At 44.2% G+C, this 27,361-nt stretch overlaps 1 protein-coding gene across 6 annotated transcripts in view; it reads left to right on the top strand.

Annotated features, from left to right (window-relative positions):
• Positions 1-27,361, top strand: part of PACS2 (phosphofurin acidic cluster sorting protein 2) — a 180,035-nt gene that overhangs the window by 70,563 nt on the left and 82,111 nt on the right. For 4 of the 6 annotated variants that reach the window (XM_077824564.1, XM_077824566.1, XM_077824567.1 and 1 more), the window contains exons 4-12: positions 4,387-4,512; positions 6,866-7,028; positions 11,362-11,435; positions 13,995-14,075; positions 17,592-17,651; positions 19,470-19,627; positions 23,751-23,841; positions 25,543-25,617; positions 26,121-26,239. In XM_077824564.1, coding sequence (XP_077680690.1) covers positions 4,387-4,512; positions 6,866-7,028; positions 11,362-11,435; positions 13,995-14,075; positions 17,592-17,651; positions 19,470-19,627; positions 23,751-23,841; positions 25,543-25,617; positions 26,121-26,239 — 947 coding nt within the window. The remainder of the gene's footprint in view (positions 1-4,386; positions 4,513-6,865; positions 7,029-11,361; positions 11,436-13,994; positions 14,076-17,591; positions 17,652-19,469; positions 19,628-23,750; positions 23,842-25,542; positions 25,618-26,120; positions 26,240-27,361) is intronic. The other 2 variants (XM_077824568.1, XM_077824565.1) reach the window with 1 other exon arrangement.

Here is a 27,361-nt window from a genome sequence, read left to right as displayed (position 1 = left end):
CCTCACTTGAACTCTGTGGTCTGATTTGCAGAAATGCTTTGAAGTGCAGAGCTGTGCTTTGAATGTATGAAGTATGTATGTATAATGCTAAGTGCTCTGAAAAATCAGGTCCTAGGGATCTCAAATTGGGCACCTAAAATTCGTGGATACTCTTGACCTTAGTTTCCTGGTGCCTCAGTTCCCCGTCTGTAAAATGGAGATAATAGCACTGTTTATTTCACAAAAGTATTGTGAAAATAAATTCATTATAGTATCTGAGTGTTTCACATACATTAGTGATGAGCACCATAGAAAAGCCCACAAGGCAATTAATAATTGTGTTTTCAGAGTAGGGTTTGAATAGTGTGACCCAGGGCTAATTTACTGCATGCATTGAGCAACAAGGGAAAAACATTGTGTGGCTGCTCATTCCGTGAGCACTGTCCATCCTGTGCACTGAATGTGTCACAGTAGAAAAATTTGCAAAAAGAAAAGGAGTACTTGTGGCACCTTAGAGACTAACCAATTTATTTGAGCATAAGCTTTCGTGAGTTACAGCTCACTTAAAAATTATGTGATCATGTATTTAAAGACTGTATCATAATGCATATGCCCAGGCAGGTCAAATGCTTGACTTTGCAACCTGGCTGTTCTTGTAACATAGTTCTTTTGTGTGTACTATATCGTTATGTGAGAAGGTGCTTTCCCATGTGTATAGACTCCATTTTAAATGTTTATTGGTTCATAATAAAACTGGATCTTGAGTACTGATTGAAACACACACACTCTCGGGGCCCAGCCTTTCTAGAACATGTGAATCACAAGGAGTTTTGCTGGCTATCCTGCCTCCCCTGGATCTCAGTGTCGGACACTTCAGAAAGGAAATTCCTATAGACGATACCTGGCCCTGAAGTGAAGGCCAAGAGTTCTCAGCAGGAACAGCCATGTAGTTACTAAAAACAAAACCCAAATGTTGGAAGCCCAGGGTATTAATCCTGACAGCACCTCAGTCACACTGTCTGGCCTTGCTGGTGATGACAGGACACAACTCTGACACCCTGAAGAACAAGCCAGACTCTGGCTGGCCTGTCAGCACCTGTGAGGTCAGGACTGGCTCTTGAGAGAGAACCATTTGGTGATTAGTAGGGCTGTCAAGTGATTAAAAAAATTAATCACAGTTAAACAATAACAGAAATCTAAAAATATTTAAATAAATGGCAATATCTACATTTTCAAATATATTGATTTCAATTACAACACAGAATACACAGTTGACAGTGCTCACTTTATATTATTTTTGATTACAAATATTTGCACTGTAAAAAAACAAAAGAAAATAGTATTTTTCAGTTCACCTAATACAAGTACTGTAGTGCAATGTCTTTATCATGAAAGTAGAACTTACAAATGTAAAATTATGTAGGAAAAAAACAGCATTCAAAAATAAAACAAACAATGTAAAACTTTAGAGTCTACAAGTCCACTCAGTCCTACTTCTTGGTCAGCCAATCGCTCAGACAGACACGTTTGTTTACTTTTGCAGGAGCTAATGCTGCCGGCTCCTGGTTTACAATGTCACCTGAAAGTGAGCACAGGCGTTCTCATGGCACTTTTGTAGCCAGTGTTGCAAGATATTTACATGCCAGATGCGCTAAAGATTCATATCTCCCTTCATGCTTCAGCCACCATTCCAGAGGACATGGTCCCATGCTGATGACGGGTTCTGCTCAATAACAATCCAAAGCAGATCCAAACAATCCAAATAACAATCCAAACTGATACATGTTCATTTTCATCCTCTGAGTCAGATGTCACCAGCAGAAGGTTGATTTTCTTTTTTGGTGGTTTGGGTTCTGTAGTTTCCGCATCTCAGTATTGCTCTTTTAAGACTTCTGAACGCATGCCCTGCACTTCGTCCCTCTCAGATTTTGGACGGCACTTCAGATTCTTAAACCTTGGGTCGAGTGCTGTAGCTATCTTTAGAAATCTCACATTGGTACCTTCTTTGCGTTTTGTGAAATCTGCAGTGAAAGTTGTAGTGTTCTTAAAACTGGGTGCTGGGTTATCATCCGAGACTGCCATAACATGAAATATATAGCAGGATACGGGTAAAATAGAGCAGGAGGCATACAATTCTCCTCCAAGGAGTTCAGTCACAAATTTAATTAACACATTTTTTTAACGAGCATCATGAGCATGGAAGCATGTCCTCTGGAATGGTGGCCAAAACATGAAGGGGCATACGAATGTTTAACATCTGGCAAGTAAATACCTTGCAATGGTAGCTTAAAAAGTGCAATGCGAACGCCTGTTCTCACTTTCAGTTGACGTAAATAAGAAGTGGGCAGCATTATCTCCTGTAAATGTAAACAAACTTGTTTGTCTTAGCGATTGGCTGAACAAGCAGTTGGATTGAGTGGACTTGTAGGCTCTAAAGCACGGGTGGGCAAACTACAGCCCACGGGCCACATCCGGATAGCCAGCCAATTTTATCCAGCCCTTGAGCTCTTGCTGGGGGGCAGGATCTGGGGCTTGCCCTGCTCTCGTGCTCCAGCCGGGGAGTGGGGTCGGGGGGCACTCTACATGGCTACCAGAAGCAGCAGCATGTCCCCCCTTTGGCTTCTACACAAAGGGGGAGCCCGGGGGCTCCGCATGCTGCCCCCACCCCAAGCACTGCCCCTGCAGCTCCCATTAGCTGGGAACATCAGCCAATGGGAGCTGCAGGGGTGGTGCCTGCGGACAGGGCAGCATGCAGAGCCACCTGACCGTGCCACTGCATAGGAGTTGGAGTGGGGACATGCTACTGCTTCTGGGAGCTGCTTGAGGTAAGCGCCACCCAGATCCTGCACCGCTGACCCCCTCCTGGGCCCCAGTCCCAGCCCTGATCCCCCTCCTGCCCTCTGAACCCCTCGATCCCAGCCTGGAGCACCCTCCTGCACCCCAAATCCCTGCCCCACCCCAGAGCCTGCACCCCCAGCTGGAGCCCTCACTCCCTCATACCCCAGCCCAGATCTCCCTCCTGCCCTCTGAATCCCTCAATCCCAGTTCGGAACACCATCCTGCACCCCCAGCTGGAGCCCTCACCTCCTCCCCCATGCCATGCCCCAACCCCCTGCTCCACCTTCTGAACCCCTTGGTCCCAGCCTGGAGCACCCTCCTACCCCTCATCCCCACCCCAGAGCCCGCATCTCCAGCCGGAGTCCTCACCCCCCCTTCCCACATCCTAACCCTCTGCCCCAGTCTGGAGCCTCCTCCTGCACCTTTTAACTCCTCATTTCTGGCCCCACCCCAGAGCCCGCACCCCCAGCCAGGACCCTCACCCCCTCCTTAAACCCCAACCCCAATTTCGTGAGCATTCATGGTTCGCCATACAATTTCCATACTCAGTTGTGGCCCTCGGGCCAAAAAGTTTGCCAACCCCAACTCTAAAGTTTCGGTTTTGAGTGCAGTTATGTAACAAAATATCTACATTGGTAAGTTGCACTTCCACCATAAAGAGATTGTACTACAGTACTTGTATGAGATGAATTGAAAAATACTATTTCTCTTGTTTATCATTTTTACAGTGCAAATATTTGTAATAAAAATATAAAGTGAGCACTGTACACTTTGTATTCTGTGTTGTAATTGAAATCAATATATTTGAAAATGTAGAAAAACATCCAAAATACTTAATAAATTTCAACTGGGATTCTGTTGTTCAACAGTGCAATTAAAACTGATTAATCTTTTTGAGTTTATTGCGTGAGTTAACTGTGATTATTCAACAGCCCTAGTGGTTACACAGATCTCTGCACTCTTGCAAATAGCTGTCAGCAAGACAGAGCACAGGGATTCAGTTTGTCTACTGAGAAATAACCATGAGGACGTTGTGCACACAAAACTCCTGCCATTCAGTAAGTTGCTTACATGAGAAATAAACATACAGTTGAGGATCAGGCTTCCCTGTGCTGTGATTGGCTGGGCCAGTTCCTTTCTTGTATAATGGACATAGGTCAATTGATGTTTACACGAACAGATTTCCCTTCCCAGCCACCCAAACAAGCTCATGTTCTGTTAGAGACCCATTGAAAGCACTTCTGCAGAGCTGTGTTTGTAAGATGAGTAATTATTTTGAATTCTTCAGTGTTGTGAGGGCAGAACCAACAGAGTGGTGAAAAGAGAATGTTTGGCTGTAAAAACTTGCCAAGAGTGTTCAGTCAGAAGTACCTAAAGCTTGGCCTTCCTGGGAACCAGTGCAGAGTACTAGAACAAAAGATTAGATGAACTGTAAACACCTTTAAAAGCACTGGGACTGGGCGAGGTATTTAACTTTAAGGAGCAAAAGTGTGTGTCAGGTGTAAACGGGGTAGCTGGGAGCTAGTGGCAAGAAGTGTAACGTTTTTTCAAATTGTATTCTGACTTCAGTATCCTCACTTCTTGAAAAGAGAAGGCAACAAGCTTCAGATCATGCTGCAAAGGAGGAAGCGATACAAAAACCGAACGATTCTGGGCTACAAGACTTTGGCAGTGGGCTCCATCAACATGGCCGAGGTAGATGTTCATCAACACAACTCAAAGCGTTCGGATGGAGTCAGCCAGCATATGCCTTCTATCCTCAGTTTAAATCCAAGGCTACCATTCTTTTCTGAGAAAAGTACCTAGATGGCTTTCATATGTGTCTCACTTTTCAAGTGTACCAAGGTTTATAGGGCAAGAGTGTTAACGGAAATAATATAAAGTAATAAATGCTATGTATTTTCTATAAAATGTAAGCAGGAAAACCAAGGGCTGGCCTATTTCTCTTATGGTTTTTAAGGTTCAGGCTCAGTTTCAAGTACTTTGCCCAAATATGCTATCGCTCCCCTTGTCTTTAAAACATGCTTTGGCATGAGAGAGTTTAAGCACTTCTAATAAATATTCTTAAAAAATAATGCACAAGAACAGTCAACCAAAGATGCAGTAAATTTAGTTCAATTGAGCTAACATCTGTCTGTTTCTTGAATTCTTGAACATAAATAGCACATTTTTCTCTTACTCCATCCAAATACATTAAGGTTGCAAAGTCAAGCATTTCAAAGTTAGGAAATGCTGAAATCAAAGTAGCCTATGCAATCTTAATTCTGCCCCTTTCTGCATGTGCATGATGATAGTTCACCATGACTGTATAATTTCCACCATTTTCAGTTGGGCTGTTCAGGCATTGAAATCTTGAGTTTTACTTTTCATGGTCATTCTTGTTAATACAACTTGATTTCTTGAATATTCATGGAAAGCAGATAACCAAAGGAAGCTGACTTTCAACTTTGAATCAGCAGTTGTGGGAGATGCTTATGGTATCCACTGAACTTCAGTTAGCTTCACACTAATTCTTTTATTCCCTAATCTACGCAGCTGTGTACTTGTGAATATTAAAAATATAGTGTTAAAAGCATTGTGTAGCAGAAACCTGCCATACTACACTTAGAATAGAAATCTTCCAGAAAATATCATTCCATAAATTTAGTTCCATCAGTGGAGAATTTATTGCAAAATGAAATGGTTTAACACTGCAATTGTGCTAGGTTGTTGTGATATTAGATAATTGATTGATTTTATCTACAATTTATTTATTTTGTGCAAACTGAGCTTTTAAACGGAAATACTTTTTCACTGCTGCATTTGAGTTTCAGTTAAATCCTAATTTTTTACCTTTTTGTCTTTGTCTTGTATCATGTTTGGTTCATTGTTAATAATTGGAAATTAAACACTAAAAAATATGAGCATCACTCAAGTAAGCTCACCAGCATATCTCTTTAAAATGTTAAGCATTCACTGTTGAAATATAATACTTTTTCTTACTGTTTTGTCACTTCTGACAGCAGAGGATATGAAAATGCTAAATATCTATGAAGTATTTGCAATGTGTTTGAATCTAAAAGAGGATGTCAGCTGGAATTTTTTTGAAATTCACTAACTTAAAAAACATCCAGTTTCTGATAGAGCACCCTATAAATAGTACGTCCTGGAATTTTTAGTTCCTTAATTTTTACAAGAGTTTTTCTTCTCCCCGCTGATGTCAGATGCAAAACTGAACAGATAGGTTAAGGGTAGGAGGGGTAGACTGGTGGGTCACCAACACAAAGGTGGCCAATTGAAGCTTTGAGTGGATGAGGTCACCCAGGGGGAAAGTGGAGAATAGGAGGGGGCCAGATATAGAGTCCTGCGGAACACTGATAAAGACCAGGAGGGGAGGTGCGATTGAAAGGGCATTTGGATGGGTGGGAAGAGCACAAGAGGGACAGTCTTGGAAGCCTAGAAGAGAAACTATAGGAGGAAGGTATGATCATCATCATGTTGAAGGTGGCAAAGAATGGAGAAGCAAATTCCATTTTTTATAGAACCACAAAGATGTCCCTTTGTCTGTGCTTTCACAGTTCTCATTGTCACATCTAGGTTGCCAGCTGTTTGGGGCAGGGACTTGCTTTTTTCACTTTGTTCTGTAAAGCACCTAACATGCTTGTCCAGGGAAAGGTCACTGCGGATGGTTTCTGCAGCTGGCTTTAAAGTAGATTTGGAGGTTTTTTTGTTTGGGAATTTATGAGAGTTGGATAACTTAATGATCACTAAAATTAGTACCCAGGCAAGCTAACAGAATAATAATGAGGGTAATCCAATAACATGCTTCAGTGTGATCTGATCACGTGTCAAACTGAAATCTTCTGTCCCTGCCACTTCCTTGAGTTGATAGCCAAGTAAATTCTGAAATAGCATTAAATAGTGTCTATAACTGGTTGTTCTTCTAGACCCAGGCATTTGAGCCTTCTTGCATACCCAGAGTAACTCATTAAAGAACTCTTCCAATATTAGTGGATGGGAATCAGGCCCACAACATTTAAATATAAGACTTTTACTTCCCCAATCCCAGGTGATGCAGCACCCGACTGAAGGAGGCCAGGTTCTGAGCCTTTTCAGTAACATCAAGGAAGCCACAGCCAAAGTAGCAGAGATCTGGATCTTCTCACTGTCTAGTCAGCCAATAGACCATGAAGACAGCACCATGCAGCCTAGCCAGAAGATCAAGTCCACAGGTAAAGATATGCCCTCTATTGAACTTCAGCCCATCTGTTTCCTCTCCCGTTTCTTCCCTTCCTTTTTCCCTAAAGCCCACCTGGTTGGAAGCTGCCTCAACTTACATTTTTGTGATATAAATACAACAGGAAAAAAACCTAAACAAACTGGCCTTGTCTCTGCCACCACCTTGCTCCCTTCCCCACCATGTCAAATCCCCTTCTCCATCCCTCCACCTGGTCTCTTCAGATAGCATGAGCTTTCAGGCATGGACTGCCTTATGTTTGTAAAGTGCCTGTCCCAGTGGGGCCCTCGTCCTGCATGGGACCTTCAAACATCACAAATAACGTGCCACTTCCTGCATTTTGCTGATAACCAAAAGCTTCAAGGAGGGTAGGGCTTGGAAAGAGAAGTAGTAAATATCATTTAAAAAAAACAAAACTACAATGTGGTCTAGGTTGGGAGGGGTGAAGAGGAACCAAAACAGAGCACTGCAAATAACCATGGAAATCAGCTTTGTTCTCCTCCCTCTTCCATATTCTCTGTGAAGTCAAATCCTCTCTGACCTAGGGCTTGTCTACTGAAGATGAAGCTAAACCACAAAAAGGCACTCTCAGTAAAGAATGGTTTCAGAGTAGCAGCCATGTTAGTCTGTATCTGCAAAAAGAAAAGCTTGAGTTTATGCTCAAATAAATTTTAGTCTCTAAGGTGCCACAAGTCTTCCTTTTCTTTTTTCGGTAAAGAATGAGTGTGTCCATATGGGGAGCTAGCCTGGAATAGCTACAGTGGACTAGTTACCATGTAGACAAACCCCTAGGCTTCTGAGATCCTGTGCTCCATTGGTTCTTGATAAATTCTCATCTGGCACGAGTTCAGATTTCCTTACCTCTTTACTATGTGTCACAGGGTGACTGGTCTCTGCAAATAGACTGAGCCCAGCTTCCCTAGATGGGAGCAGGTGAGTCTCATCCAGCTAATTAAAGGGGGCTGCGCAACACATGGGGCTATAAAGGGCTGCTGGTAGGCAGCTGGGGAGGAAGGATGGAGACAGGCTGAGATGTGGTCAGATGAGGCCACACTGGAGTGGAGCTAACTGCTGTGGTGGGTCCCTGGAGCAAGGGGGCCAGGGGCTCCAGGAAGATATGCGGAAAAGGACCTAGGGGTGACAGTGGACGAGAAGCTGGATATGAGTCAGCAGTGTGCCCTTGTTACCAAGAAGGCCAATGGCATAGCGAGCAGATCGAGGGACGTGATCGTTCCCCTCTATTCGACATTGGTGAGGCCTCATCTGGAGTACTGTGTCCAGTTTTGGGCCCCACACTACAAGAAGGATGTGGATAAATTGGAGAGAGTCCAGCGAAGGGCAACAAAAATGATTAGGGGTCTGGAACACATGACTTCTGAGGAGAGGCTGAGGGAGCTGGGATTGTTTAGCCTGCAGAAGAGAAGAACGAGGGGGGATTTGATAGCTGCTTTCAATTACCTGAAAGGGGGTTCCAAAGAGGATGGCTCTAGACTGTTCTCAATGGTAGCAGATGACAGAACAAGGAGTAATGGTCTCAAGTTGCAGTGGGGGAGGTTTAGATTGGATATTAGGAAAAACTTTTTCACTAAGAGGGTGGTGAAACACTGGAATGCGTTACCTAGGGAGGTGGTAGAATCTCCTTCCTTAGAGGTTTTTAAGGTCAGGCTTGACAAAGCCCTGGCTGGGATGATTTAACTGGGAATTGGTCCTGCTTCAAGCAGGGGGTTGGACTAGATGACCTTCTGGGGTCCCTTCCAACCCTGATATTCTATGATTCTATGATAAGAGAGGGGAGCAGACCTGGACAAGGCAAGGAAGCTGCCAGGAGCTGGAGTGCCAGAGACCCCTGGGAGGAGTGGCCCTGAAGCTTGGGGGCCAGGTATTGACTTAAGACTGTCTTCTGTTTAACCTTTGTTATAAAACGTTATAAAAGAATAACCCTCAGCTGAGAGTGGGTGTGGCAGCATATGTTTGAAGATGGAGGTATAGCAGCGGCACCCAGTGACACCATGACAATAGCATGTAATTATTTGACATTTGGGAATGGATTGTGGGATGGGGATGAGGGTTTGTAGCTGATGGTATACAGTCCTCACTCTGAAGGTTAATGTTTAATGGTAGAATTGCAGGCAAACAGAGTTAATTTCTAGGACAAATCAGTACCAGTTCTTAACAGTGCTATAACTATACTGTAATATGAAAGAGGTTCTCGAGATGTATGTAAGGAGAAGCAGAATTGGGGCCCATGGTGTTCATTCCCTTCTGTGTTGCATCATACACAAGCACCATCATAAGGGAGCCATAGGAACCCCATTTTGCAGTTGTTTTTCTAGGGCTCCATTTCTTCACACTCTCAGCATTAAACGAAGAGCTCACTTCAACACCTAAACAGAATATAGATTGGTTCCAGTTCCTGGTCTCGCTTAACATTGCTGTTTGGAACACACGTTGTCATGAGCACTTGGCACGTTCACCATACACTTGTTTATACCAAATACCGTAACAAAAAATAATAATCTAAAGAAACTCTCTGCAGGGTCAAACCGAAGTACAATTGGGAAGCACAACACCAAAAGTTAAGTGAAATAGTATGTGTATGCATCAATAGACCACAAACCTGACTTCTCACTGACATGGGGGGGACAGAGGACACTCTCAAGGACACTTGAAAGCTGAAGGACACTCCAGGGAAGTAGAGACGTGTTTGGAGCTGGTGATATTTTGAACTGTTGCTTTGCTGTTAGACACTTAGGTAATATGGGGCAATGTGGATTGAAAATTTCATTAGTAAGTTAGATAGAAATGTTTATCTCCTTGTCCTGTTTTTGATTGGTGACTGTTGTATCAACTGGCTGTTACAAAAACCAAGATGAGAAGTTCTTCCATAGAGAGCTTCTACTGCATGATCTCTGGAGGCTAGACTCTACTGTTACTCTGGTTTACCTCACATGACTAAATCTTGCACACTTCTAGAGAGTAAGTTCATGGGTTGTTTTTAAAAAAAAAAAAAAGTGATATCACTAAGAAGTGACAGGTTTGTAACATGTTAGTGCTTGTTCTAAATCAACTACATCTTGCTGTGGAGTCACCAGGTTCTAGGGTTGGGCTAGCCCAGTGGCTCTCAACCTTTCCAGATTACTGTACCCCTTTCAGGAGTCTGATTTGTCTTGTGTACCCCCAAGTTTCACCTCACTTAAAAAATCAGACATAAAAATACAGAAGTGTCAGAGCATACTATTACTAAAACATTGCTGACTCTCATTTTTATCATATAATTATAAAATAAATCAATTGGAATATAAATATTGTACTTACGTTTCAGTATCTAGTATACAGAGCAGTATAAACAAATCATCATCTATGAAATTTTAGTTTGTACTGACTTCGCTAGGGCTTTTTATGTTGCCTGTTGTAAAACTAGGCAAATATCTAGATGAGTTGATGTACCCCTTGGAAGACCTCTGAGTACCCCCAGCGGTATACATACCCCTGGTTGAGAACCACTGGGCTAGCCAACCCAACCACATAAGCTACTCTTCCAAAACGCACTCACGGTAACAGTCTAAAGTAAATGACATTATTAACTTCAATTATCTGAGCACAAATATGTGATTTTTATACAGTGTGCATAAAAGATCTTGGTTTCCATGCTTGGAGGCCTTCCCTTTACATGGCTTCTGTTCTCTGTACCTGCACTGTGACAGGATAATGGCTTAATTCTGAATTCAGATAGGAAGTCCATGTTGCAAGATACATGGGCATGCACCACACAGTGTACGAGATGCCTAGTTGGAGTCCAGATTAGAGTGAGACAATTTACTTGGTGTATCATTTCAGTAAGGAACAGGATCTTTTTTTCCCTCACCAGATTTGGTCCTGCATACCAGTTGTGCCTGGTTAGGGGAACAAATCCTGGGGAAGTGTGTAGCTTGGGGTGCCCCATGGGTAGAGGCTGAGTGATGCCCATTCCATCTTGGACTATATGCCAGTGGTCCCTACTTATTTCCTAAAAGGGTGGACATGCCAGACTGGCTCCCTGTGGGGGAAGGACTCACCTGCATGCCAACCTTCTCTACTTTGCGGACAAATTTCCTGTCTGCTAGCTGAGTATTTCTCATCTTCCCTTTCTCTGTGGGAAGTTCTCATCCTACCTGTCTAGTGCAGCTAAAAGATACACCCTTAGTCTTCTCTCCAAATGTTCATATTCCTTGATTCTAGGAATGTTAGCCAGTGTGAATTTTTCGAAGTTTGCTCTCCTGAGCATCAAGGCTTCCCCTTCTTTCCAAAGGGAGTCTTACAAGACTTTATGTGCTTTCCTTACCTTACAGATAACTATTCTGAAGAAGAGTATGAGAGCTTTTCTTCTGAACAGGAAGCCAGTGATGATGCTGTCCAGGGACAGGTACTGTATGTGAAGCTGCTGTTCAGTGCTCTACAAAGGATTTCTTCCCCAGAAGCGCGTAAACTGATAATAATCACTCTTTGCTTAACTTTTAACAAGATGGATATATGGCTAAATAGTCCAGTGTACAAGCAGCGCCTACCACTTCCTCATTGGGGGGTGGGGGAGGGGGGTGAGAGGGGATCCAGGCCTGCACACTACTCTGGGTCCTGACCCAGGGATTCTTTAAACACAAGCCATATGTTGCTTCCCTTTCGTAGTTGCTGCTTCTCCCTTGGTCTCATCACCTGATGGAGTTTTCTCTGTTCCCTGCTTGAGCAGGGTCTTGCAGGCCACCTCACCCGGAGAGTTCCTCTGTCTTCCAGCCCTTTCTCACCCCTCAGGTCCTAGCCAGGAACTGATGAGCTCATCTCCTGCAGCTCCTTTTAACTGAGCCTGCGGTGCTCTGATTGGCTCCCTCCCTGCAGCCTTTCTAGGCAGGCCTGGGGGACCCACCTTCGCCGTTCCTTTTCTGGGGCAGGGTATGGTAGGACCGTGGAAAGCCCCAGCTGGAGGCCTCGAAAAACCTGTACAGCTTGTCACAGGGCCCTACAGCCTAGAATTAACATGGTCAATAACTTTTAAATCTGTACTTCAGTGGGTAGTTGTATGTGGTGAGAGATTATTTTTTTCCCCAGTGTTTTCCCCTTCCTTTGAACTCTGTGCAATTTGGACATCCATGGATAGAAAGATAGTCACAACCGAGATCTCTGCTTCTTAAGCAGCCTCAGCCTCTGATGGGTCCAACTGTGGCAAGAAAGATGGTGGAACTCTGCCACACTCCACCAATGTGAATCACTGTAATGAGACACTGCTCATGAGTCGTGCAGATATTCAAAATGGAACTGTGCAGCTCTGGGCTGAGCTCTGGCTCCAACCTTGGCTCTGCATCTTCTCAGTGTGTGGAAGGTGAATTGATGGTGTCTCCTGAACGCCATCAATTTGTGGCACCAAAATGGGGGGATCGCTCTCTGTAAATGGTCCGGTCTGTGGCCTTCCCTCTCCTTTCCTTACATGAGGGCCGAAATCATTGTGTTGACTTTTAAATGATGAATTACCAATAGACCTCTGAGTTATTGTCTCGCTGGCACAATGAGGCACTTGACACCTCTTTAGGGTATTCTGGGCTGTCTGCTGACTCCTCTTGGCACTGGGTATTCCGCTTACGTTTTGGGGTCTTTGCACCATTGCAGCTAGAGACTGATGTAAGGGAAAGCTGAGATTCCAGTGAACAGGATAGTGGCTTCAGAGAGGTGCTGGTATTTGTGTGTTGACGTGTCTGAGCCCTGGCTGCTCAGCAACATGCTGCACCCCTAGGGTTTAGTTCTGCCTGCCTTTTCAGCACTCCCTTCTCTATGCAAGATCAGTAAAATCCTTAGCTGGTCTTTACTCAGGGTTAAGTCTCTGCCTCCCCAGTACTTAAAACCTTGCTGAAGGGAGCTACAGGTGAAGACTGAGGGCATGTCTACACTACAAGCTTAACTCGACCTATGTTAGATCCACTTACAGCCCCCTCAGAAGTTACTGCAGTTTGTCATGTCCCCACTGCCCTTCTGTTGGTAGTGTGCATCCTCATCAGGAGTGCTTCCACTGACTTAAGAGAGGCAGTGGAGGGTGCTGCTGCTGCTGCTGCCCCCTCTTCTCCTAGGCTCCCAGCAGGGGGCCGGGAGCCTAGAGGTTGGTTCAGAGTGGGGAGCCTGAGCATCAGCCGGGCTCTAGCTGGTGCCCCCCACCTATGCTGGGATGACAGCCAGGCATGGGGTTCGCAGCATGGAGCCTTCTTCCAGCCTTTGTCAATTTCATGGCTCCAGCATGGAGCTGTAAAATTGACAAGAATGACAACCGACAGCTCATGTAAGCTAAGCAAGGTCTACACAGAAACTGCATCACCCTAACTACACTGACATAAGCCCTATGCCTATTGTGGAGGTGAAGTTATGATGTCGATGTAGTAGGGCGCTTACATCAGCGGGAGAACGTAACAGAAGAATGGCCATACTGGTTCAGACCAAAGGTCCATCCAGCCCAGTATCCTGTCTACCAACACTGACCAATGCCAGGTGCCCCAGAGGGAGTGAACCTAACAAGTAATGATCTAGTGATCTCTCACCTGCCATCCATCTCCATCCTCTGACAGAGGCTAGGGACACCATTCCTTACCCATCCTGGCTAATAGCCATTAATGGACTTAACCTCCATGAACTTATCCAGTTCTCTTTGAAACCCTGTTATAGTCCTAGCCTTCACAACCTCCTCAGGCAGGGAGTTCTGTAGGTTGACTGTGTGCTGAGTGAAGAAGAACAAGGGAGCAAGGCTGTAGTGCAGACACTGACATAATTAGGTCGACCTAACTCTGTAGTGTAGACCAGGCCTTAACCAGTTTCTCCTGTGCACCTGTATAATACTAATCACTCCCTGACACGTTTTGTTGCACAAACGAAACATTTCGCATCATAATAATAAAACAGCCCTTGCTTGTTCTTGAGGCAAGTGTAAAACCTAACGACTCTTTCTGTGCAGGATTTGGACGATGATGAATATGAGCTGGGCAAGCCAAAGAAGCAGCGGAGATCGATAGTAAGAACGACGTCCATAACCAGGGTCGGTGGAAATTAGTTTTACTAACACTGAATGGGTTTGGCCAGGATGTGCATGCATCTCAAGAGATTTACAGAGCTATTTACACAATGGTCCCAATGGCGAAATCAGAGATAATCACAGGAGGTGGGAAAGTCCAGAACTAAAATCTAGCCAAGTGATCAAAGTACCAATCAAACCACAGCAGATACTGACAGCCTTATCTGTGAGTACCATCTTGTGTCACTTGTGTTACCTGTAAGATGAGAGGACCCCAATGAAAATCATTTAAGGGTGAAATTGACCTAGTGCAGAGGCTAACACCAGATCCATGCATATGTAAGCCTCCGAGTAGGCTTGAAGTAGGGCATAGGCCTTTTGCTGGCCCTCTACATGAGGGTGAATTCAGCCCAGATAAGAATTCCAAAATAAAATAATGGAGATGAGGTATGAAATAATAAAGTGGGTTAATGCAAGATGGCATATGTGTAGTTCAGGCTGTAGGACTTGTCAGATACTATTGTCTGGTAAATGATATGCAGTTACATACTGTGTCATAATATATGCACACATGGGGCCAGAGTTAAATTTTAGCATAAAACCTTAACTTGCCTTTGAGTGCTGCAACCTTGATGATTTAGTTTTTTTGTATACAGTATTTGTGCCATATACAAGATTACCATAACTCTAGGTACTGAGATAAATACCTTTATTGCAACAACCATGGAATAAGCAGGATTTACTTTGGACCTTAGAGTAGATCTGAAGGGCAGTCTACACACTTATCTACCTCCACTAGCACTATTTCTGACATCAAACATCTGAGAGAGTTCTGAATAGGCCACATTTTTTTCAAATAAAAGGAATCTGCCACCAAAAGAAGTTTCTTCTTCCCCTAAATGAGGATCACAAAAAATCATCAGATGCTGATTTACTAGCTGTTCAGGCCTGGATCAGTGACAGTTGTAGGATCTTTTTAAATATCTTGTGACAGAATTATGCATCTTGACCAGTAAGTAATGCAGCTTTCTCATGACATAAATCATTTGTTTTTAGTCCTGGCATTTAATCAGATACTGGATCTGAAAACTGCAATCCCATAACTGAATAAAAAAATCATAAAAGCTGCATTTTCTAAACTAATATTTCTGTTAACTTTTTTTCACAGGGGAAGAGGCTCATATGCTAACTAATAAGGCAGCCTGGCCTTAGAGGCAGACCGTTTCTTAAAAAGAATAAAAACTTATGAGAGAACTTTCTAAATAGACTTTGTCTAGACTCTTTTGGTGCTTGCAGAATATGGCGGTGGGAGGGGAGAAGGACGCATCGTGGAAAGCTGAGTTTGAGATGGCCTGTGTAACTCCAGATGACACAGCCCCTTGACAAAGATGGTCATCCATCCCCAGACTTATGTCAGTGAACAATTTATACCACAATTTGTGCCCTTCTATCATTATACCCCACACAGCGCATATTTATGAAAACAGTTACAGCCTGCATTTCACAAACCAGGGTATAAATTCACTTGTTGGAGGGGAACTGGGTATCTAGTGGCTTTGTTATGGTCATCCTAAACTCCTAACTAAAAACTGTACCTAATAGTATCCACAGCATGGTGTATGTAGATAATGCCAAGAACTTATTGGTAGGGCCCTACCAAATTCACAGCCATGAAAAACCCATCACAGACCATGAAATCTCGTCTCGTGTGCTTTTACCCTGTATGATACAGATTTCACGGGGGAGACCAGTGTTTCTCAAACTGGGGGTCCTGACCCGAAAGGGAGTTGCGGGGGACGGGAGTTATTGCCACTCTTACTTCTGCGCTGCCTTCAGAACTGAGCAGCCAGAGAGTGGCGGCTGTTAGCTGGACGCCCGGCTCTGAAGGTAGTGCCCGCCCAGCAGCAGTACAGAAGTAAGGGTGGCAATGCAATATTGTACCATGCCACCCTGACTTCTGCACTGCTGCCTTCAGAGCTGGGCGGCCGGAGAGTGGCGGCTGCTGACTGAGGGCCCAGCTCTGCAGGGAGCAGCTCAGAAGTCAGGGTGGCAATACCACACCAAGCCATCCTTCTGAGCTGCTTCTGGCGGCGGCTCTGCCTTCAGAGCTCAGTAGTACCGCAACTTTTCTCTTTCTCTCGACACCCCACACACACACACTAACCTGGCCACCCTCCCACAACTCCTTTTTGGGTCAAGACTCCTATAATTACAACACGGTTCAATTTCAGATTTAAATAGCTGAAATCATGAAATGTACGATTTCTAAAATCCTATGACGATGAAATTGACCAAAAAGGACTGTGAATTTGGTAGGGCCCTACTTATCGGCAAAGATTTTCAAAAATCTCCTGAGGTCATATTTAGGCATGTTTAATTTTTTTCAGAAGGTTGGTAGGAGCTGCTGGGTGCTCAGCACTTCTGAGAATCAGGCAGGTTCTTAAATATAGAATTAAAAGCCCAACTGCAGGCTCCTCTTTTTGAATCTCTTGGCTGGACTCTGTATGAACACAGACACTAGAAATTGCAGTGAGGGAAATAGCCAGCAAAATGAGAAACTAGCCTTCACTAAGGGTGGGCCCATTGACATTGCTTTCCTCCATTCAGAATAGCTGCCACTCTTACATACCCATTCAGCTAGCTCATGCCAGTTCTCTCAGGAGGTCTAGTGAAAACATGTATGGGCCAGAGTTTTGCAAAACTTGTTTGCTAAAGCCAAACATCCCAGGATTGTTTAACTCTCTGCAGATGTTAAGATTAGTTTCATCCTGCTGCAGGCTGGGGGTTTATGGGTTTTGCAAGAAATTAGGCAAAACCCAGTGCTTTGGGTTGTATTATTTTGAGTGAAGCTCTACCTTCAGAGCTCAGGAGGCGCAGATTCTGGCAAGCCAAAAGGCTTGTCAAACACTAGGACCCAACACCCCCCATTCCCCCCAAGTCGTTAAAGCTCCACTGTTAGGGTAAAATACTCTGCCAAGATGATCTGCAGATCTTTGCTATGGAACCAACTTTCCAGTCACCCACATGGGGGAAACTGGGACACCCCCATCAACTGTAAGAGTTTGTGTGAAAACTCCCTGCTCCCTTGTGGAAAAGGGTCAGTTGTATCTCTGAAGGCAGGTGGAACTTCTGCATTAAGGAAGCAGAAAAACAGCCTGAAGCACTCACTATATTCATCAGCTTGTGACTAACTGGCAGGCTAAAAATGTAGTCTTTCCACTAGATACATAAATACATGGCTAGCTGAGTGCAATGTTTAATGTATGTTGTGGGCCCATAGAGATGTAATAAGGCTAAACCAGTCAGGGCTGGAACTGAGTTGTTGTGAATATGGATAGTATAGCATGTAGCATGGGGAATTCTGCTCTTCTTGGGGAATGGCACATAGGTAGGCGGAAGGGCAGGGGTGCTCCTTGGTTTGTGACTCAGCCCCATACATGGTTCTACCTAGGAGCAGTCAGTGTATCCATTTTTAGCTGTGGTGGCGTGCCTCTGCATTCCCTCTTGCCGTATTTATGTAAAAGTGTTCTTGACTTACAGCAACAAAACTTCAAGCAGAAAGTGGTGGCGTTGCTGAGAAGGTTTAAAGTCTCTGATGAGGTAAGTTAGTTAACACTCACTTATACCTCAGACATGCTGCTTCATGAGTTCAGCTTATTTTCAGGCTGTTTCTCCTCCTTTCTCTCTTTTGTTTTCCTTCCTTCCTTCTCACATCTGTACTGGGAATTGTCCCGAGTTCCCCAGTGACTTTGCCCACATTCTGAAGCTTTGTTTGGACCTCAGTTGAACAGGGCCAGTTCAGTACTAACTTCAAAAAGCCATCAAGATTTTCTGGATGCAGTTTTGTCAAAGATTTAAAAGACACTTGTACACCCACTTGCTTACAGACTGGTTTGTAATCATACCTGACCCTTTCAAGGACTAGTAGTCTGGTGTTTGTTGCCCATTAAGTTAGATCGCAGTTTATTTTCTTATTGCCCTTATTATAAAAGCTTAGCAAAATATGCTGAGGAACAAAAAAATCCCCAAGACAGTAAACCATCCAGTGAAAGCTGAAAAAAGACGACAGAGACATAAAAGAAAATGTAAGCAAACTTTTAAAAAGCATCCGATGCAAGTGCAGCCCGACAGTTCACACAATTTGAACTGCCCCATCCATATGAAATACACCAAACACAACCACCGTGTCCCCGTAGAGGTAAATAAATGGTCCCACGGGAAAGTAACTAGCCAGATGATTCAGCTGAAAGCAACTCATTCCACCTTGGTACTTTATTCTTCCAAACATAGCTGCTAAGGGAAAATAAGGCACTTGACCCCTCCGGTGCCCCAAGCTGTTGGGTTCCCCATATCTCATGGCACCAAGTAAACATCCTTGTCAAAATCACTGTTTCCTTGCTATCCAGTCCTTAAGTAATCCTTCCGTCTGTAAAGTACTGTTCCATAGACTCTCACTCCAGCCATGTTGGCCTCCATACAGAACCCGTGCTATGTAGGAGGCCCCCTGTTTGTGGCAGGTGCAATATCTGCAAAATAGACTGTTCTTCCATGGATGGAACGCCCTAAATTTACCCTCTCCCCCCCCCCCCCACCTTTCATTCCTGTTCCCACTAAGGAAAAACAACTCCGCAGGAATAGTATTGTAGCTGAGATCTGGGCTAGCTGCACTGCAGCTGTTCAGGAGAGAGCACCCTCTTGTGCTGGCTTTAGGATTGGCACCAGACTGCACCCATCTCAAGATCCTACTCTAACTGTAGATGTTTTGTTCCTGTCAGTCTCTCACATGTGAGGAAGCTGATGGAAGCTTTGGTTTATGGACTTTCTACTAGATTTTTGTTAACCTTCAGTTTGCTAATGAGGGAAATCCCATCTGGATATAATCTTTTATTTCTTTAATTGCTTGCAAATAATACAATGAAATAAGTCAGAAGGAGCTGGAGAGTCCGTTCAAGGTTAGGTGACCTGGATAGAATACAGGATGGAATATTATGTACTTTTTATACTGTTGGTAGAATATTTATAATGGGCTCACACTCTAAAGTTACGTTTATAAAAGGGCTGTTAAATGATCAGTAAATATTTTAATAACTAGTTAAAGATTCTTAGTCTGACAGGTGAATAGGTTGCTTATAACATCTATAACCCCTTTTACTGATATGCTTATAAATCATCTATAATACGCAGAGCTCATGTCTGTAACAGACTTAAACATCTATGAACCCTTTATAACCTATAAATGGAACTTGCATACGGAGTGACTCACAGTGACGTATTCTGAGATTGGCCTGAAATTTGGGGGCCAACAGAAATACCAGCCTATTGTACAGCAGTCGCTGTGTGTGCTGAAATGACTTGGGATGGATCTGTCCCCTAATCATTTCTGCGCTGCCTGGTTGTATCCACGTGTCTTGTGCTTAGGTTCTGGATTCAGAGCAGGACCCAGCAGAGCATGTGCCGGAAGTGGAGGAAGACTTGGATCTTCTGTATGATACACTGGATATAGACAACCCCAGTGACAGTGGCCCTGAAATGGAAGATGACGACAGTGTCCTCAGCACTCCTAAACCAAAGTTAAAGTAAGGGAATTTGGCTCTGGTGTCGGTATGGGCTTGAAGAAGCCATAGGTAAAATTAACTGGTTGAGAAACAAAACAATGCTTGGCTGCTAAAGTGCTCTACAGCCTCCATTTCCAGCTAAGAGTTTGGAAATATTTTTTTTGGAAGTGGGGGGGAATTGAAAATGAATCCCCTCTTACACCATTTATAATTACGTGTTACATTCATTCCATTCCTACTTTCCTTTTCTCCTTGACCTGGCAATAGGTCACGGTATGTATTTTAACCACAGCATGAAAGATTTGCACATGCTGGGCAAGAGTTTACATCTTATCCTGTTAGCCCTGCTCTCATCACATCCTGTTGTTAAGTGTGCTGCCTGGTCTTATGCATTGCAGACAGAACAGAGGAGGGTGCTATTTGATGCCTATGTCAGACAGATGGAGGTGCAAAGTGCCCCTTGGCAGTAAGTGGAACTAAAAACTATATGCACACATCCCCCTGCTGGGGAAGAGGAAGAGAGGATGGGAGAAGAATGCACCAGATGGAGTCATCAGACCAGAACCAGCAGCAATTGAAAGTCGAGAGAGGCCAGGCTGTGAGGGAGTGTATGGTAGGTCCAGAAGGAGGAGGGTGAATTATGGGAAAGGTTGTTAGATGCCATTGTGAGATGGCTTCAGTGGAGTGGAAAAGGTAGAAACCAGACCGGGGTGGAGCTGGAAGAGAGGAATTTGAAGCAGTGGTTGTCAAGGGCACTCTCAGTGAATTTAGAGGAGAAAGGAGATGGGGCAGTGGCTGGAGAGGCAGGTGAAGTCAAGAAGGGCGCTTTGCTGATGGGGTTAATTGGGGCACGCCTAGATTTTGAGGGGAGCAAGCTAATCAAGAAGACAGCAAATGGAAGGGAAAGCAATAGCCAGGTGGGGATTGTGTTGAGGTGACTGGAGGGGGTTTGGGGGAGAGAGCAGACAAGGAGCCATGGGATTGGGGAGAATGAGAGGCTGTTGGAAGCTGCAGAGGCAGGGAGAAGGAAAACGAAGGGAGATCTTGTAAAGCTGTGTCTTTGAAAAAGGTGGCAAGACCTTGTGTGGGAGGGATGGTTTCAATGGGGAATCAAAGGCAGGAAATGAGTGCCAGGAGAATTGTTTTACAATGAGTATGTCAGGCCTGACAGAGGAGAGAACCTAGTATCATTTAATGTTCCGATGATGAAAAGCTAGCATTCCAGTGAGTCAGTATGGTCTGTGTTAAATGGATTAAATGCCAGCTAGCTGATAGGTTGCAAAATGTAATTGTTAATTGGGGAATGATCAACTAGAAAGGCTGAGAATCTGTTCCTGGTCAATGCTATTCAGTAATTTGTGAATGAACTGGAAGAAAATGTAAAGTCTATTGCTGACAGTTTGCAGGTGATGACACAGACTGGTAGCAGGTAAGTTACTAGGACAGGTTGCTTGTAGAAGGACATAGACCACTTGGTAAACTGGGCAAAGTCAGATATCCATCTTCATGTGGTCAAATGGAAGGTCTTACATCTACGAACTAAAAATATAGGATATACCTAAAGAATGGGGGACTAAATTATGTCAAGAAATGATTCTGCAAAGGGCTTGCAGGTGATGGTGGGTACATTGAAAGCTTGTGTTCATTTGATTGGTGCTGGGGTTAAAAGGGCCAACTCAGCATTTGGATATAAACAAGGAAATATCGAATAGGAAGGTGATACTATTACCTCTTCATGCGGCATTAAGGAAACTGTTTCTGGAAGCCTGCGTTCATTCCGGTGTCCACATTTTACAAGAAGGTTGAAAAATTGGAGGGTTTATAAAGCTAAATGATTTGCAGAATGGAAAACATCTCTAAAATATGAGACTATTATACATTATGATCAAGTAACCACTTAACCTTCTTTGTTAAACCAAGTACCTGTGTTGGTAGAAGACCTGATAAGAGATGGATCTTAAACCTATAAGACAAAGGCATGACAAGAGCCCTTGGCTGGAAGCTAAGCTACATAAGTTCAAACTGAAAATAAGGTGCAGATTTTTAAAACTGAGGCTGATTTGACTATCAGAACAGATTAAGAATTTACTATACCTCTTGGCAATCATTTTAACTTAAATCAAGACTCGATGTCTGTCTAAAAGATACATTCTAGCTCAGCCAGAAGTTTTGGGGGGCTTGGTGCAGACTCTCACAGCATGAAGCTCTATGGCCTGTTATATAGAAGGTTGAACTGGATGATCACAGTGCCAAGAGCATAAAAATCTATTTAAATTTCATTTCAATTTGATAAGTCACTTTAAGACCTGAAGTTACTGTAATCTCTGTGGCTCGAAAGCTTCTCTTTCGCCACCAGAAGTTGCTCCAATAAAAGATATTACCTCAACCACCTTTTCTCTATTATCTGTTAAAATAAATTAAATGCTAAATCAGTTACTTCTCATAGACTTGAATGAGTTAAAAGCTGCTTTTTATATAGAGTCAGGGGACAACATCTCTACTTTTTGGGTCAGCCTTTATAAATACGGCACAGTGTCAAGTACCGCGTTATGTACAGTCTTTATAATAGTGTGAATGCTGGGGTACACTTTTTTCCTTATCATAGAATCACAGAATATCAGGGTTGGAAGGGACCTCAGGAGGTCATCTAGTCCAACCCCCTGCTCAAAGCAGGACCAATCCCCAATTAAATCATTCCAGCCAGGGCTTTGTCAAGCCTGACCTTAAAAACTTCTAAGGAAGGAGATTCTACCACCTCCCTAGGTAATGCATTCCAGTGTTTCACCACCCTCCTAGTGAAGAAGTTTTTCCTAATATCCAACCTAAACCTCCCCTTATGTCAGTACAGTACTTCCAGTTTGTGTAGAAAAGCATTCACTTTAGTTACGTTGGGTTTCAGTTGAGCAGAAATACTTGTAGTTTCATGTTTACAGCTAAACCATCAGTCATCTAGTGTTCTTTATTGTGTAGCTTTAATTAGATTTCAACAGTAAGGGTTGCCAGGGAATCTGAGGGTCCTTTTCAACTTATTAAAAAGTTTGGTTTTGTATATTTTTAGGTGAATTCCAATTTTTTTCCAAGTGTAACTTGACACTAATCATAACTTAAAAGTTAATTTAGTAAATCAGAAATACATCATTTACCATTGTGTAGCATTAAAGATGTAGAAATTAATCATCTGAATAAGTGTAAAGTTGTATGATAGCCTAAATCTGTATAATTATAGTGCAGCCTCCGGGTTAGGCAAAAATACCAAACCTAGTGTAAAGAGTATATGAATCCAATCAGCAAGTTCTAAAGGTTATACCAACCGTGAGAATGAACTTTCCTTGGGAAAATAACTAAAGTACAAACAGAAAAAAAATAAATTAAGATTATCTACGTGCTGATGTAAATCATGATGAAAAGTGGTGAGTTAAATCCACCCTGCCATGGTGGTCCCTTCTGGCCTTAACATCTATGAAATTTCAGGTTGAGGGACATCTACATGTCTGCAGGGCTTTCTCCAGAGGGGGTCAGAGATGCAGGAGCAGGATTGGTGAAGCAGATTTTGAGCGTGATCCAGGTTGCAGGAGCAGATTTTGCAGTGGAAGAGAGAGACAGTGGGAGTGGAGGGAATTGGCAATGGAGTCAGCAGGGGAAAGGGGGACTGAGTGATATAGAAGCCATGGACATGGGTGGGTTAGAAGTCGAAGAGCTGGGGGGGCGGGGGAGTTGCAAGAAATGAGGATGAAGTGCAAGGAGGAAGGAGAGAGTAGAGCTGACTTTCATTCCACATAGTTTAAAAATCTGAATTAATCCTGGGACCAGTCATCTGAGGTTGGCACGCAAGAGCTCCGCTTTTACAGAGCGGTATTAGAGGTAAGGGACTGGCTCATGGTTGCAGTCAGTCACTAGCAGAGCTAGAATCAGGATCCCGGGTATTCTGACCCCCGTTCCTATGTTCGAACCATCAAACTCTACTCTCCGTTCTTCCTCCGACACAAATGGCAGCTGCTAACAAATCCCTGATGAACTAATGAGGGGTGGGGGGGGCAATTAGACCCTCTGGATATCTGTCTGATTTTAGATTAGGAGTGTGGGAGCCGTGGCCATTGGTTTCTTTCTCAGCAGATAACCATATCTTCTGTCTGTCTTGTCTTAGACCATATTTTGAAGGCCTGTCACACTCCAGCTCTCAGACAGAAATTGGTAGCATCCACAGCATCAAAAGCCAAAGAGAGCCATCAAGTCCTGTAAGTCACTGTTTCCAAAGGGTTATTTATTGGCAGAATGATGTTGCTACAGCACGGTGTACTCTCCCCAACCAAATAGCAATATTTCACCTGAAATAAATTTACACTAGCCAAGCAGTATTAACCTGCCGTGTAGTTGAATGTGTTCAACCTTGATGATCATGCTGTGCTGTAATTCATGCCGATACCAGCTTCTTTCTTTGTGTCTAATTCTGCATAGCTGGTGAGTGAGGCATGAATCCAGTGCTAAGAGAGCCTGGGTAAATTTAAAAAGCAGAGTTGCAGAAGTTTGAGTTTCCCATGGCAGTAAGTTAGACTGCATGTTTTGCCTGTTTACGATGTTAAAAGGTTTACTAAACAATCCTACATTCAATTCCACATAAGAACCGGAGTAGCAAATGTTTCCTGTAGGAGCCTTAACTGCTTGAGCATTGCATGCATGTGTCTGTGTTTAAAACATTCAGATAGCAGTGCCCATCGGGGCAACCACACCCCACCTATGCCCTCTTGTGGGGCCCCTGACTTATATATGGGAAGGGTTGAGTGCCATCCCAAATGCACCACAGTTCTGTATGATGTCTGTAGTCAGGACAGGACTCAGAGGTGCTCTCAGGTGTATATGAAGTAGGGCTTTGTTCACAGGCAGGAGTAGTTTTAGTTGGGGTTGGGATTCGGTACCTAGAACCCTTCAGACTGAACTAAGAGGTGGTCGTGTGGCTGCCTTGGCATGGCTCCAGGGTGGGCGGAGAGGGATGCTGCTTAAAGGAAACTGTTTTGGGGGCAAGGTGCTGTTGTGCAGATGGCATCTTGGGTTTTGATGTGAACAGTCAGGCTTGGACTTTGTCTGCTCTCCTTTGGCAAGAAGCCCCATCAAAAAGGTCTTGATGCAGCCAACATTCTGCCCCCAGCACCTGCCTCAGTCTTCCAAGCAGCAGCATCCCTGTGAACCATTATGTTTGTACCTCATGTGTGACTCTGTCTCTGGCGGAATCAGACCCTGTCCATTAAGGAAGCCAGTGGAGCCGACAGAGCAGGGGTGTTGAAGGTGGGCTGCTGTGTGCTGTTGCGCCCTCAGTATCAGTTAATGTTCAACCCCGGGCGGTATCAAAACCACTGCTGGAGGCCTTGTGGGGGTTGGGATCTCTGCGGAAAGAGGCTTTCCCTGACAATAGTTTGCCAGGCCATCTTCTGTTATGGCTTCCTAATTGACAGGTGTTTTAGTGAAACATTTCATTGTTTAAATTGAAGATCTGAGGGCGGTTCAGGTTCTGTGTATGTTAGCCTTGGACTGGCAAGGTAGTGACCACCTAAACCTCCTGTGAATACTGCCCAGCAGCCCTCCATTGTGAATCTGGCTTGGAAGCAGTGAGGTATGAAGTGCACATCTGTAGGGGGCGCTGTGTGCTCTAGTGCAGGGGTTCTCAACCTTTTCTTTGTGAGGCCCTCCAACAAAATCCCAAATGAATTAATGGGGGCAAAAACTCCACAGCCCATCTTTGCCACAACAACTGGTGTTCTGCATAGAAGAGCCAGGGCTGATGTTAGGGGGTAGCAAGCAGGGCAGTTGCCCAGAGCCCCACAAAGCTAAGTTGCTTGGGCTTCAGCCCTGCTTGGCAGACCCCCTGAAACCTGCTTACGGCCCCCGGTGGAGAGCCACTGCTCTAGTGTGCCATGCTTTGATGACTTTCTCTTACCAAACAGGTAGAAGTGCCTGAAAAGACAAAGAGCCCTGGAAGCAAACATCCAGGCGACAGTATCTCTGACACTATGTCTTATGTAAGTTTAAAAACTCATTTGGTAACGTTCATCCAGTAGTTTGTGTTCGCTATCCGTCATACACTGGGTGGGCTTTGTCTATATCATCATGGCAAAGCCCAAAGGGACGTAGCCTTGCAGATCAGTCTCTAGCTAACTTCTTAAGATGGTCTGGCTGGGGGTTCAGTTTATGTCCATTCCTGGCGATCTTAGAATCATAGAATAGAATCATAGAATATCAGGGTTGGAAGGGACCCCTGAAGGTCATCTAGTCCAACCCCCTGCTCGAAGCAGGACCAATTCCCAGTTAAATCATCCCAGCCAGGGCTTTGTTAAGCCTGACCTTAAAAACTTCCAAGGAAGGAGATTCCACCACCTCCCTAGGCAACGCATTCCATCTTATCACACCATGAAAGCTTTTGTTGTGAGTAGCTGATGTGGGCGGAACATGGTTGGTGTATCTGCTAGAGCCAGGGAGAGCAGAGGATTTCTGTGGCTTTTCACATCACTATTTGTGTTTGTAGGAGCCTAGCCAGCAAGACTCCCAGGAAGCAGAACTCTCCACGCTGGATGTGTTCATTGAGAAGCTCCCACCAAGTGGAAAAATCACCAAGACAGAGTCTCTCATTATTCCTTCCACCAGGTAACACCCTAAGCAGCAATAGCAGCAGGCATCACATCTGCTATTGGAACTGGCTAATATGGTATGGAAGCACTTCATTTTTTATATAGTGCACCACTTCAGTTTATGCAGCAAGGGTAATCAGCTGTCTTTGGTCACACTTATCTGACCCCCATTACATAGTATCTGAGTGCCTCCTCAGTCCTGTGAGGTAGAGCAGTGTTCAGCCCCTGGAATAAGGGTCTCATTTCATCAGCAGAGGCTATGTCTGCAGAATTGGTGTGATGGTCTTCCTTCCATGCTTCCTCAGCTAGGATGGTAGCTGGCTGGGACTTGGCTCCTTGAGGGCACGTCAAGGTGGGTGTGGATGGGGTAGGAGCTGGGAGGTGCAGTTCTCAGAGACCGACTCCAACCTGTAGGATGCCTGGGATGGAAGGAGTGGAGGGACTGCAGGTTATGTGGAATATTGAACTGAATCATGTTCTGACAATCAGGTCCCTTTTGAGAGGTGTCATGGTGGACAGCCAAAATTATTAGTCTCTTCTGACAACGTGACCATCAAGCTGAAAGATCAGATGTTCCTTATGAACTGCTCTTGGAGGTAGACACAGTCACTTACCAGTTCCTATTGGCTTGTAGTGGTGACAGCTGTTTGGTCTATGGGTAATAAGGTGCTGGATCTCACTCCAGTTCCTAGCGGACAGATGTCATTTGCTTAATTTTGTGGCTTAGTTTGAAAAATCCCCTTGATAAATTAAAACTGATAGGCAGTAATTGGCTCCCTTGTAGGCATTCTTAGAAAAGAGGCCAAGAACTGAATAAGCCATGGAGAATCTGCTATCTCCCCACTAGAGGTGATGGGCCCTCCATGGTGGGTGATGTGTGTTGGCAGGGCAAAGGGGAGGATGTTTCTATTGCTGCTTCCTGTACTGTAATGGCAGGGACCTTAGGCCCCAGGGCTGCTAATCCAAAGACATTCACCAATACTAACATCAGACACCGGAAAAAGTTTATATACAAATGATTTATTAAAAAATTGAAGTGGTCTAGCTGCCTTGTTTGTCCAGCAGGGTAGTTTGAAGTCACTGGGGTTAGAGTAGCTTGGATTTCAGGGCTACCTTCAGTTAGTATTTCTGATTAGTC

Source organism: Eretmochelys imbricata, chromosome 8, assembly GCF_965152235.1.
Source record: "Eretmochelys imbricata isolate rEreImb1 chromosome 8, rEreImb1.hap1, whole genome shotgun sequence".
Classification (NCBI taxonomy): Eukaryota; Metazoa; Chordata; order Testudines; family Cheloniidae; genus Eretmochelys; species Eretmochelys imbricata.
Note: the sequence above shows the minus strand (reverse complement) of the source record. Positions and strands in the feature narration are given on the sequence as shown.